The 14749-nt window shown below is 41.3% G+C and overlaps 1 protein-coding gene across 2 annotated transcripts in view; it reads right to left on the minus strand.

The window, feature by feature from the left end:
- MOB2 (MOB kinase activator 2) overlaps positions 1-14006 on the minus strand; it is a 164433-nt gene extending 150427 nt beyond the window's left edge. Inside the window, exon 1 of one of the 2 annotated variants that reach the window (XM_089520960.1) lies at positions 13707-14006. In XM_089520960.1, coding sequence (XP_089377086.1) covers positions 13707-13723 — 17 coding nt within the window. In that variant the 5' untranslated portion in view covers positions 13724-14006. The remainder of the gene's footprint in view (positions 1-13706) is intronic. The other variant, XM_089520963.1, reaches the window with a different exon arrangement.
- Between the last annotated feature and the right edge of the window lie 743 nt (positions 14007-14749).

Consider the following 14749-nt stretch of genomic DNA (forward strand, 5'->3'; position numbering starts at 1 on the left):
GGCCTGAGCAGAGAGTGCAAAAGGAGTGGTCAGAGGCTGCTCCTGCCCCGATCACTCCCTATTTGGTATGGGGCCGTGGTGACCAGATGTTGCAGTCCCAAGGTTGGGTGTCACTGTGGTCCACAACAGACCACAGTTGCTTTTTGCCCTGGGTTTGGGCCACCTTAGGGGGCTGTGGTGTAGCTTCAGCCCAATCCGGGGGCGTGCATCATATGAATGCCCCCGCAACTCGGCCCAAAGGCGGTACTTTTGGCCTGTCTGTTTTGGGCCTAGCAGCATTTCTGTCTTAACTTACTGAATCTTGAAATGTTTGCGTCATTCAGTCCACTAAATGTGGTTTGAAAGGATATGTAGTGTAAACAATTTAAAACACTATAACATGATTTTAAACAGTACATATGGTGCACACTAAACCAGTGCTACTCAAAGTGATCAGCCATGGATAAGTACCAATCTTCAAGGCACTGGATGTTGGTCCCTGGTAAATTTCAAGAAAACCAAGAAACAAGGAGCACAAATATGTTAGTGGTCCCTGATACATGAAGGGTAAAAATCACCAGTTCCTGCATCAGATAGCTTGAACTACACTGCACTAAATAAAATCAATATAGCCTACTCAGACTACAATGCTTATGCCTAAAAGCTTTGGTAGAAAACAAAGTTTTAATCTGGTGCCAAAATGATGCTAATATTAGTACAAAACAGGCCTCCAAAGGGTGGACATTCCACAGCCTGAGTGCTACAGAGTTGGCCAGCCTGCTCTCCTGCCATCACCATTAGGAATCAGGAGTGGCAAGAGTCCAGTAAACATGTAGTAGGAGTCATCTCTCGAAGGATTCCAGCCAAATCCTCAGGTTGTACAAACTGAAAGGTATTCACTATAAGTGGGCAAGGAGAAACAATATTACAGTACATTATCTTGGCAGTACCCTTATTCCTTCTCAGTTTGAAACACAAGGCACCTGGCAAAGGGGATGTAACTGTGACAGATCATCGCAACTCTGCCTCCTCATCCCTAGGTCTTGTTTACCGTTGCCAAGACTCTGTGATACAGGCCTGCTCAGTAAGCGCATACAGAATTAAATCCTATAAAAGGGCTTCATAAAGAACAGCTGCTATCTGATGTCAGCCCTACACATATACTTCTGCTATGGATATTCTGAAAAGTATAGTTGCCAGCCATAAGAAACTGCTGTTTAGAAAATTGTGGGTTTACAAATCTGCACTTAATAATATTAAAGGCCTGCTCTGTGAAAAATACACAGAAAACAAATTCATGCTTTTAGATCAAATGACAATTATGTACCGCAGCAGAGCTGAAGGTCACAGATCAAACTCATTATCATCATAAACTGCTTTGGAAGAATCATAAATAATTCAAAGTGATAAAAAAGAGTGTATCATTAGAGCTTTAAAAAACAAAAACAAAATAGGAATAAGACAAGAACAAACTACAGTATAACACATGCATGGGTAGCAGCTGGTATGTGACTAATAGAAATCACCACACCCTTCTCCTAGGCAAAAACATATCAAAGTATTAGGCACTCATGCAATTGTAACCATATTTTTATATCCCTATGCTGCAACTTGGGAGGTTGGTGTACAAAAAGAAAGAACTGGCAACAAATGTAAGGGGACTGTGTGCCAAAGAGAATGTTACAAGAGAAAGGTGGCCCAATTTCAGGAGACAAATCTGACTTAATTATTGGGGACTGACCCATGAAGTAATTAGTAAATGAAAAGCTGAAATAACTAAAAGGACCTTCTTCCTCCACTTTGCATAAGATGAAAGATACAGGAGGCATTAAAAAAGCTTATGTAAGCAAAACAAAAACAAAAAACAATCTCTCTCCAGGGAAGAAAAGGCATTTTTCTACTGACAGAAAAATATTGTGTAATAGAAAGAAGAAGTAATCTAACATGTCCATGAACTAGTTAATTTAAGCAAAGAGCCAATGTTGTGTGTGAGAGAAAACACCCAGACCAGCTTTCAGTTCTTTTGGCTGTCCTTTTCAAAAGGGCATCTTGCCCACATTCTCTAGAGACCATGAGACAATGCAGCAAACATACCATGGGGACACAAGAAGAGCTCTTAGCTGCACTACAAACACTCAAGGACTGTACAAAGATTTATTAAAATAAAAAGAAATTAAGTTGAACCTATGTTCACTTTTTGCCTTTGTTCAATTTATAGCTCACCAGATCTGAAAACCTCCTGGTCAGCAGCCACATCGAAAGCAGTACCCTCCCATGAACTTTGTGTTCAGCAGTCTATATAGGAAAAAATACTCAGCTCCTTGAATATCTCCTTCAGACTAAGCAAATTAAGTGCTGTATGCAATGCACACTGACCAGTTGTTTTGACAGCCAAAGCAATTTGGTCTTATTTTTTGCAGGGGATTCTCCTGTGGGCTGTCCTACTAAAGAAATATCTACTTATATCTACAAACTAGTAAATAACAAGGAGTTTAAGTATAATAATTTTTTTACCTTCCTTTTAAACGTGGCATTATACTGGACATTATGAAGCACTAAACTCAGTTACGTCATAGGTTGGAATCCTGTTAAGAGTTCTACACTACCTTAAATGTAGTTGTACCAGTAACTGTGCTTTCTCTGAGGCTGCATGAGTACAGTTCCTTGTGCATCCAATCATTTCTGCAAGCACACACAGAGCCCTCTCTCATCTCTTTAACCTGCCAGGTACAGAGCTATTCGATCACTGTATAACAGGAAGCCTCAAAACCTTGGCACTGGTTGCATAATCAACTGTGCAACTGTCAGATCCTGCCAAACTACACTGACATATACAGTCAGCCCTTCATATCCATGAGGTATCTGTTCCAGACCCCCCTCCAGATAAGAAAAAATGTGGGATCTCATGTCCCATTGTCCCCAATGTAGATGTGGCCATGTGCACATGCCTTCACTAAGAACAACAGGGCTCCTCCCCCTATCCCTTCCTTTTTAATAATAAGACAAGATGAAAACTTTTTCTCAATACCAGAGATAGCTCTCTAAAGAGCCAGCTGCTCTCTATTATTCTTCATAGAGTCCAAGCAAGGCTGATTGGGGAAACTGCTTATGCTGAAGAGTCCATAGGTGTGTCTTCGGTCTGAAAAATACACAAACTGGCAAATCCTGTTAAATGGACTACATCGCTTAAATCTGATCAACCAAAACTAAGCTAAGTTCCTGAACATTTCAGGTTTTGTCACTGTTTTGAGATGCTACTTTTTTGCAGCCCATTTTCCAAAGAAGAAGAACAAGATGTCATTAAAAGCTTTGAAAAAGAGGAAAGCTCGTTCTCATTTTAACAACTGGAAACTTTCATGAATTTTAAGTTGCACTGAAGAAACATTCATACTTAGTGGAATTCTTTAAAATATATTTAACAAGAAAGCAAAAATTCTCAGGTAGGAGAATACTCTTAAGAATATTTTAGTGTATTTTCCACCAGTTTTGAAAATTTTTCTTCACTAGTGTGAGGCAGAGAAATGCATAAGAAGAAGCAGCCTGGACACAGAGACAGCAGCCAGCTACTTCAGTCAGCTACTTGCCCTTAGCAGAGCCTCCAAGGGGAAGCCTTCACATGCGTTCTACAAAGATGCAAGCAAGGTGAGTGAGGTAGGCTGTGGATGTGGCTGGAAAACTGCAAATGAAGGACAGAGGAGAAGAGCTTGGTAGCTCTAACCAAACAGGACCTCTTCTTTGTCTGAGATCAAATGAGAACCCCAGATCACTCCACTTTCAGGAGGAATTTCTAGGTATTCCAACTATCAATCTGGGGAGTTTGACAAGGATTTGAGCATTTACCTACTAGACAGATGCCACTATTTGTTTCCAGCTTCAAGAATCACACATTCCAAATTCTCATGACAGGATTTCTGAAATAACAAGTTCTGGCAATTCAAAACACTAGACATTTTTTTGTAGAACTGAAAATGCATCTTCATACCTGTCTTATTATGACATAGTTGATCTACAAACTGTGTTTGGCTCAAAGTCAGAGGTCCTATTTATTTATCCCTTACAAGAGGAAACCAACAGTGTTCAAAGACACTATAAGATGCAAGTCCTCTTTTTCACATTAGAATAACTTGGCAAATTACTACTGTAACAAGTTAAGGCGTATTTCTTACTACATATATCCCCCCAAAATAAACAGCAGGGTTCCTTACACAGTACTCTTGGTAATAAGAACAGAGTCACTGGGTACTTGAGGACAGAAGTGCATCTGAGGAGACAAATGTGAATACAGGTATAACTCAGTTAATGAAGCATGTGTGCTCCTGGGCATCACTTATTTAACAGAAAATTTGCTACCAGGGGCAAAAAATGACACAGAAAGAAGAGGGGTAGATTCCTGAATCACAAAAAAAGAAGTGCAGTTAAACATGTTTCAGCAAAGCTTTTATTCAAAATAAACAGCATGCTCAAGTGAAATGAAAAAAACCAGGTGATAAGACTTTCAAAAATAAACAAAAACATTTTCTACCTTCTAGAACCCACCTGAAAGTTTTTTTTTCAAAATGCATACAAGGAAAACATTTTCTTTTACCAGCCTCCACTTTTCTTATCATTTCTATTCTGGTGAATTCTGTTCTACATATCAATGCTTTTGAACATGCTAGAGGTAGCTAAGACAAGCTCCTCTCCTTTCCCCCTTTTCTCTATTTTGTTGTTCACATATGTTCAGTAAGAGATCTGGAAGCAGCTTCTGATTACCTTTCTTGTTGTAGCCAGGCACACATAGCTATAGCACAGCACAATAGGACTGAACATAGCACAAACCCAATCTTTCCCAGCTCAAGTTTTATTGCATTGTTTACTGAAGATACACTGCCACGGCCTGGAATAACAGTTACGGAAATTAGCATGCACAGTTATGTCTAAGTTTACTAAGAATTTGCAATGTGTTGTGCCAGTCAAGTTCCTGAAGAAGCCTGATCCAAAACTATCTCCACAATTAAGATGGAGAATATTTTCAAAAAGATTGAGTCGATACACAAAGTTTTTTAAAAATCATTACAACGCCCTTTTAAGACAAAGTATTGAACAGTGAAAAGAATGTTTTATTGCTTGTGCTCAAAATTACTTTTACTAGATCAATTATTTCCAACCTCTGGTTTCCCCAGGTCTTTTGTACTTCAGCTCCCAGAAGCCCCAGCCATCTTGACTAATGGTCTAGGTCAGATTGTGGGAGCCGAAGTGCAAAATAGCTGGATGCCAGAGTTTGGGAATCACTGCATTAAAGCATCTTATTTCCTATTGTTCCTAAGTGTTTGGTGGATTGATTTCATGAATTCAAAAGATCAATAAGAATAGTAATTTAATTAGAAATCCTGCAGTAAGGTACAAGCAGTCACAAAAGTTGGTTGCGAGATCTCGTATCAGACCTTTGTGGAATATCAGATTAATCTACAAGCCTTTTCAAGTATAGGCCTGATAGCTTTGAGAGGTTCAAGTTTTAAAGAGGTAAAAGATTCCCACCCCCTTCACAAGCCTGTTAACAAAAAGTAACTTTGACAACGCTTTCAGGAAAGGAGGCAGTTGCTTTATGAAGACTGGATTTTGTTTTCTTTTTTATTTGTTTGTTTGTTTTGTTTTCTGCCAGGAAAAAAAAGTTTAGAGAGAGATAAAAATAAGTTTTACTGAGAAGTCACAAACAGTAGCTTCTATCCCATTGTTTTGTATGTGCAATAACTAGCTTGGATAAGAACTCAATTCAAGCTGTACAGAAAGGTGTGGTGGAAATCTACCTGTGTGGAAAAAGACTATGGTCAAAATGTGTTAGAAAAGAATACCTAATCTTCTTAGTGGTTCAAAAGTATGTCCCAACTTCACGTGTTGTCTCTCAACATATTTATACATAACAAACAACCCAGTTCACCTCCTTTATCCAATTCCTGTTATGGTGAGGTACGGCACACATTTATTTTAACTTTAATATGTTTCAAATGTTCTGGTTAGTTGTCAGCTTCACTGCAAATTACAGGACATTATCTGATTGACTCCTTCATATAGCCTAACTACATTGATCAAAGAAAGATACTTCTGAACTGTGTGACAACAATATTATCATAAGGCTTTACAACAGGGGTTGGAACCATGCATTGTATTGTTCTTGCACTGTTGTTGCACTGCAACTCTCAACTGCTCAGAAAATTTGATACCAATGGTGTGCAACATTTGGAGGACCACACAATTCCCAAACCTACTTTACAATGCCATGCATACTTGTTCACACCCACCTGTGAAAGACAAAATAATAGATGCTCACAGTTCCTCCACATTATACTGACTTAAATGCCACTTTTTTTTTAATTTTTAAAGCAGCAACATTCTTCCAAACCTTGGGCACTCCTGGTCTTCTTAATAATGGTTTAAGGAAAAAAACAAAGGTTAAATGTTAATCAAAGGAATTCCAAGCAAAAAGGCTTTACAAATTACCAGATGCAATTATCAGTGAAATCTTTTACAAGTAGGAAATTGATGCATTTAGGAGTACTAGTTGTAAATTAAAGCAGGAGTCTAGGTATGACAAATGGCTGAGTTAAAACACTTACAGAGCTACCTAGAAGGAAATCAACCTTGGCTTTATCCCCAGCCTACAGTATGATGCAAGTATTATCAAACTAATCAGGAACAATCACCACCATAGTATTAAATTAAATTTACATGTGACTACAAAAATAGAATAAAAATATCAAATAATGAGAAAACTTGTTTAAAGGAAATGGAGAAGAAAAATCAGGAGAAGACATGGAAGATTCTTGATCATTATTTAAATCCATATTAATAAACTGTATATACAATATTTTTCACAGATTAGGAAAGGTTCAGCCAAGTCCAAAAGGATGGTAGTACAGTTAACAAGCATGAAGAAGAAAACACAAGGTGCCTTCCTTTAACAGTAAAGATCCTATTCCAATAAATAAAGAGTAAAAATTGATCTAAACTACTTCTCTGATTATAAGGCTACTAAAAATGTATCAGAGGCAGGAAACCAGCCAGGGTGGTGCTGGGCTGTTAGATAAGAAATGTGTGAAAGCACAGAAGGATATGGTGATATCATTGTGCTTTGCATTCTTTGCATCTGTTTTTATTCTAGAAAACATTAGATACAATACATAGACCAGGGAAGGCATCTGAAAAACTAGTAGAGGTTAAGTTCTAGTGCTATCTGGCATGAAACAGAATACAAATTAACACTGGATAGCAGTCAATTCAAGCTATATAAAACTATTTCATATAATGGCATATAGAGTCTTCTGTCACAATAGTTAATTATAGTTAATCATGAATTAATCTAACCAACAGCAGCAATGATAGCTGTATGGTACCTTTTGTTAGAAAAGCAGTATACCTCCAAAGCCCAATTGTTCTTAGTTCAAACAAAGGGTACTTAAGCATCTTGTTGGCCATTGTTGGAAAAAGGATGCTAAAGCAAGCCTATCCTTCTTACTCAGAAACAGTCCCTATTAACTGCGTTTATTATTGGAACCTAAATTAACAATAGATCTGATCCATAATGATAAGCCTTGTTTTTGTAATTTCGGCTCCATACAGGCCAAAATAAAGCTGCTTAGAGTCACTTTTGAGGTATACTGTTTAAATGATGCATGCCTCCTAAGAGTCGGCAAGCCACACCAAAGCTACGTTCCACTCCTTAGGACTGGAGTGTGGCTTTGGCACGCTTCTGGACTCTCAGGACACACACATCATTTAAGCAGCATACCTCCAAAGTTACCCGAAGCAGCTTTATTTTGGCCTGTCTGTACGGGCCCTTAGTCTACCAAATATAATAACCTAAATGTCTGTATGTCAGTATCACTACTTCATGTTAACAAGCAGGTTCACAATTGCACTCAAGCCTCACTAGAGAGGCCTAAATACACTAAAGGCACCAGATCTTGTCTATCTTGGGAGCTAAGCAGGACCAGCCTTGGTTAATACTTGAATGGGAGAACACCAATGAATGCCAGGTGCTGTAGGGTATATTTCAGAGGAAAGAACTGGTAAAGCCACCTCTGAGTATTCCTTGCCTAAGAAAACCCTATGAAAGGTGTGTGCATCTGAAGGCAGATGCACACACATGCACTAGTATATTATTTTGTATCACTACCACAACCAGATTCGCTAGCTAGTTCTCAGAAAAGAAGATTGTAAGAATGCAAGCTATTGTTTTGATCATGAAGCATTTTATCTGGAGAATAAAATGTGTTATTTTGGTGTGGACAGTCTCACTAATGCCTTACTATTAGTAACTGTGTTCGCCAATTCAATCAACTAGTCAACTGATATGTGTTCAAACTCTATCAGTGTAAATCTACAGCACTATATAAATAAAACATAATAATAATAATAATAATGCATAGCATTCAGTAACAGGACTGAGTGACTTGATGTCATCAGACTAATTTCATGCAGTAGGGCTGGACCTTAGAAAAACAGGGGAAAGAGTTAATGGAGAGAGCCATAGAAAACTTTTGAAAGCAAGGGCATGCTCACCTCTAGCAAGAAAGGGATGAACCAAGGAAGCCATACTGTACAGGGTAACAGAAGGAAGAGAAGTGGTCTCTTCGCTATTAGTTCAGAACTCTTGCAAGAGTGATCTGTCCTTCTTTGAGTAACCTGATGGGCACAAAGGTACTGAAAAGGGGGTACAAAGAGAACAGCCTAATTCACTAACAGCACACACCCCCAACAGACATTTATCAAAGGAATAAAGCCCTCATAAGAAGGTAGATTTCCCACTGCTGTTCTACATGACAAATTAAACAGAGGATGACAGATATATGCAAAATGCACAGAAAAGCTGCCCTACATTAGGTGTGGGGAACCTGTGGTCCTCCATGTGCTGTTGACTGAAAGCTTCCATAATACCTGACAATTGGCTATTCTGGTTATGGCTCCAGCCGATACCAAGGTCCCACTGTGCTATCTTTCTGCAGAGCTCACACTTTTGAGCGAAAGGTGGGTACAAATAAAGTTGTTACTCAGCATCATATAAAATTATTACTGTATGGGTTAGAGAACTGAGTTTTTTTCAGGCAACATGAAAGCTCCTTCAGATGCAGACACCAAGAACTCCCAGAAGGAATGCCTTCTGGCACACGGATCTTAAACAACTCTGTGGACAGGAAGCAGAGGCTGGCCAAACAGTTCTCCCAGGTCAATTAATGATTCCTTTAGGAGCAGATGATACAATTCCTCATCCTGAGCGTTTTTGCTCTTGCCTTCCCACAAGGTACACAAGTTTTCTAAAGCCCCAGGGAAGAGAAGATTACTGAAATACTTGTCAGAAGGTTATATGTAGTGCAGTACCAACATTGTGTATCTAGTTGCTAGGGTTACATAAGAAGATTCTTAAATAGTAGTTCAATCATCTCATTGTCATACCACTTCAAAATGTAATATAGGTATATGGTACTTTATTATGCTTGTGCTTCACAAATTCTTCTGTAATCCTTACAATCACTTTGTAAGGCAGTCCACTGCTATCTCCATATTGTTGGAAACTGTTTTGGCCTTAATTAAAATAAACTAATTATTTGCATTAGACTTTACTATATAGAAATACCACATTCAAACAACTGTTTTATAGGAGCTGTGTTCAGGAGCTTTCAAAAATATCACCTAAAACCAAACTTTCCTCCTGAAAATCATTTTTAGTTGACACACAACACTGCACCAAATCTCATGATAAAACAATCAAACTCCTGTAAATTCATATTTACAAGTTCAGTAAGTTTTATTCATTCATAATTAATGCTTCAAAGTCCAAAATGAGAAAAAATACGTAATTCAGAAGAGTGGTGTCTTTAATTGAAACACTTCAAGTAACAAACGAACCATTCTTCAAAGTGAAAGAAAAAGCTCTCACCAGATGCATTATCAGATCTAAGCACATAAAACTCTTTAAAAATACATCATGTTTTCTACATATAATGGGAACATTTGAAGTTAAAAAGGTGCAATGTGTTGCATAACATACTGCCTGTCTGCAGTGCAACTCCTGAGAGGCTAACAGGATTTGCACACACTCATAAGCCTGTAACCTTGACATTAATATGACACTGTTCAGCAGTGGGCTATGGGCTATTTACCTAGCGCAATGGGAGGTCATGACAACTTGGTGGCTCAATTTTGGAAGCTTGATGAGTTTTTTTCCACCACAAACTTCAGCAAGTCCTATTAAAAACGAACTACACACTGAAGTACGGGTCAGAAATTCATACATCACTAAGTTACTTATTAATACATATCATATATTTTACATATAAAATGTACAAAACGGAGGCAGAATGTTAAACTACAATTCACCTTGGTTACTCCCCTCCAAAAAAGGCTTTCAGGTTTTCTTCCTTCTCTTAGATTTGGTATGGGTGTAATATTCCCACATGTTAACAAAGGTTAAAAGACTAGAAGCATTACCATCGGCCTGCAAACTCCCACCCCTTCTTTCCTATATAAAGTGTAGGACTTTGGGTACACTGTTACTTTGGGTACACTATATATTTTCTGAGGCTAAAACACTGATTATGGGAATGCAGAAGGATCCATATAGAAAAGGAAAGAGGTGGATGTGTTCAATCTCTTAAACTTCAGGAAACATTGCACACGCACGGAGTTTACACTCATATCTAGGCCTAGCAATTTTCAATATGTACCCAAAAAGGCAAATGAGAACTTAAGCGTGAAATTCTGAAAACCTAAACAAAGATAACCACTAGTGTAACTGGTTACAAAGTATGAACACAACTAATGCTTGTCAATGAAAGTCAATTACAGAGGCATTACAAAGCTAGAATACATAATACAATACTCTACTTAGGCTGAAAAGAAGGCAAGGGCAGAAGTTAAGAAAAGCATTACAGACTGTAATGAATAGTATTGGGGATAAATCTCAAAGCATTCTATTTTTGCAGCTTTTCTTTGTCCTTTTGCAATTCTCAGAGATTTTCCTTCCATTAAAAGAAAAACACACCAAAATTTCACTTGCAGATCCTTCCTATAATAATGAAGTACAACCCTGTGATTCTCCAGATACTGATGAACTGCTCCCTCCCACCATCCCTCACCACTGACCAAGTGAGCTGGAATTAGTGGCAACCAGAATTTAAGTCCATTATGCTGGACCTCAGGAACATGTAATCCCTGAAGCCTGGAATATGCTCAAAAACCATGATGTTCTAATATGAAATCAAATTACAGCATAAAGCCAAGTAACTTAAAAGCACACTTACAGAGAACACATTACTCACCAAGAGGTTTAGCAACACTGCCATTCATAATCTACCCATGGCAAGAATAGTCATGCAGTGCATCTGCAAAGCACTTGGATCTTTACACCTTGTCCCAGCTAACCTCCCCATCTGAGATTTTAGCCTTAAAACCGGCAGCAAATAGTTTTCCACTTTCTGCCTTTCTGTGTAATTAGCACTATTAATCCTAAATTCTTCAAGCCACCTGGTGTGGCAATTATTTGGTTTTAAGCTCTGCCAAGGTCTCCTCTTCTATGTTCTGGAAAACAAACTGCTGGGGGGGAAATGTTAAGGTGTGGCTTGAAGTACTACTGCAAAAACATAAGTCTACATTGACAGAAATGTGCCAAGACCTGCCTTTTCTGAATACAAGTTATTACTACACTGATGAGTTGCAGCAAGATTTGTATTCTACATTCTTCTCTAACTGCCTAATAAAGTAATATTCTTGTTCTGAACAACCAACACATTTGAGAGCATCACCCCCTAAATGTTTTTCAGCATTTGCTTTCCTGGAGTTAATGGTCCAAAACACACAGCAGAAATAATCCAGTTTGGGACCACTTTAACTACCCTGGCTCAATGCTAGGGGATTCTGGAAGCTGCAGTTTTGTGAGACATGTATCCTTTTTTCTGTCACAGAGCTCTGGTGCCACAACAAACTACAATTCCCACAATTCCCTAGCACTGCGTCAGGGCAATTAGAGCGGTCCCAAACTGGATTATTTCGCCAGTGTGTTTTGGACCAATGTTATCTCTCTGCTTCTCACTCAAGTTATGATTGAGACTTGTAAAGTTCTCTGCCATTATAGTGTATTCCAGTCCTCACTACTATGTGGAGGGCTCTGATGTTTTTGTTACCTTAACTATATATATATATATATATATATATATATAGTTATCTCACACACACACACACACACTGTCATGGTAGCCTTAAAAAACACAAGAGATTTTAAAACATCTTCATGCAGAAATGAAATAAAGTGAACCAGAAATTACTAACCACGTTGCATCCCTTGGTATCCAGCAACACAAGACCCCAAACCAGCTGCTGTGATGCTCCATGGCTGCCCATTAGAAAATGCCACTTCCTGGCATCTGACCCAGCATCCCTGCTGCTCAGTCACACTATGCCTGGTCTCAGACCCACAGCAAAGTGAGCATGCTGTGCTTCTCTCTCCCTGCCACTCTGTTTAGTGCCCCTTGCTCCCAGCCACTACTCTCAGTTCCTCCTCTGCAACCTGGTGGTGTGTCAGGGTTAAGGTTTCCATGGAGACTGGCTCCATCTACACCTTCCTCTTCAAGCCAGATCTGCTGCCCTCTTCCCAGCCCCCAAGTAATCCAGGGCATCCTCTGCCTGCATTTCTTGGTAATCCCTGCTTCATAAACCACAGAACAGCACAGGGCACACAGGAACAAGTTTCAAAACATCTTGGCAAAAGGCCGCCGCCTCTTGTAGTTCAGCTTGCCTCTTCCTAAGGGCATGGTCCCCCGTTATTCTGCACATCAGACGCCTGCTCCCTGAGAGGCAAGGATACCAGACACATACAACTCCACATGGCTGAGCAGAACACACAGGGAATGGGCAGGAGGTCCACCTCCATTCAAGTTTTAAGGCCAATCCCACTGAAGAAGCGGAGGAAATGGAAGAGGTTTTCGGTGGGTAGGAAGCTCCAAGTCATGGGCACTATTCAGGAACAACTGACAACTTCCCTCATGGACCACCAGGCCAAGGCCATGATGGAGCCACATTTGGGGGGGGGGGGGGGAGAAGCAGGAGAAGAGAGGAGGAAGAGGAGAAGCAAAGAAGGAGGAGAATCAGGTGAAAGAGGAGGAGGAGGAGGAGGAGGAGCTAGAGAAGGAGAAGAAGAGAAAGCAAGGAGAATGAGAAGAAGAAACAAGAGGAAGAGGAGAAGCAATAGAAGAAGAAGAAGAAGCGGAGGAGGAGGAGGAGGTCCAAAACACACTGCAGAAATAACCCGGTTTGAGACCGCTTTAACAGCTCCATGCTAAGGAATTCTGGGAACTGTAGTTTTGTGGAGGCATTTGGCCTTGTCTGTCAGAGAGAGCTCTGGCGCCACCATAACCTACAATTCCCAGGATTCCCCGGCACTGAGCCAGGGATCGTTAAAGGGGCCTGGAAGAGGGTTGTTGTTTCTGCAGTGTGTTTTGAACTGAAGAAAGGCAGAGGAGCAGAAGGGGAAAGGAGGGGTGAAGGAGAAGAAGGAGGAGGAGGAGGAGGAAGGAGAAAAAGCAAGAGAAGACGTGGAGAAGAGAGAGAGAGGTGAGGGATGAGAAGCAGAGGCAGGAGGAGAAGCACCACTACCGCCTCTACTGCCAGGGGCCCCCTCCCTCCCTCCCCCAGTGACCCAGGGCTATGAGGGGAAGCCCCCTCCCCGGCATCCCTGCCCTGCGGCCGAGGCGACTCACCCCATGAGCCAGTCCATGACGCCGCCGCCGCCGCCGCTGCCGCTGCCGCTGGGCCGAGCGAGCAGGCGGCTCTGGCTGGGTCCCTGCTGGAGCTGCTCCCCTCACCGCCGGCCTCTGAGGCGGCTCATGGGTGCCCCTCTCTGGGTGTGTGTCTCCGGGGGACCTCTTCCCTCGCAGCTCCTTCCCGCTTCGGCTGCTGCTGCTGCTGCTGCTGCTTGCTCCTCGTTCTCGTTCTGCTGCTGCTGCTGGAGGTCCCCGCCCCCAAGGCAGCGCCCGCCGGGTCCCTTCAGCCAACCAGCCGGAATGAGCGAGGGAGTCTCTCTCTCTCTCTCTGAGGGCGGCCGGAAGTAAACACGCCGCGTTTCCTACAACACTTTCCCTCCCCCTCTGCCTTACTCTCTCTCCCCGCCTCTCCCACGTGCCCGGCTACGGCAACCCGGAAGGGACCGCCTTCCCGAGGGCGCATGGGAAATGTAGTCCCGAGGAGGAGGAGGAGGTGGGGGAACTCTCAGGGGGAGGGGCTTACTCTTAAAGGCGCAGAACACCAGAGACAGCCCGGGAAAGGAAGGAAGGAAGGGAGGGATGATGGGACTGGCAGGGAACCCTGGTTTGAGCGTTGGGAGGACTGACTACCTCTCTGCTAAAGAAAGACACTTCGTGACAAAAGTGAAATATGTATGAAGGGCAATAAAACAGACAGACTTCATTAAAATGCCTTCAACCTTCCTTAAAATATCCTCAGCTCTCAATACTCTGCCCACTGTCTCCCTCCAGCAATGGAAATAAGCTATAGAGACAGAGGGCCAAAGCACAAAAAATAATCCAGTTTGAGACCCCCGTAACTACCCTGCCTTTATAATGCTAGGGAATTCTGGGAAGTGTAGTTTTGGGAAAGGCATTGAGACTTCTCTGTCTGTCAGGGAGCTCTGGTGCCACAATAAACTACAGTTCCCAAGATTCCCTAGCACTGAGCCACAGCAGTTAAAGCGGCCTCAAACTGGGTTATATCTGCAGTGTGTTTTGGACCCAAGTCTCTGAAGTCC

This window comes from Sceloporus occidentalis, unplaced genomic scaffold (genome assembly GCF_023333645.1).
Source record: "Sceloporus occidentalis isolate IW3139 unplaced genomic scaffold, rSceOcc1.0.p SCAF_4, whole genome shotgun sequence".
Taxonomy (NCBI): domain Eukaryota; kingdom Metazoa; phylum Chordata; class Lepidosauria; order Squamata; family Phrynosomatidae; genus Sceloporus; species Sceloporus occidentalis.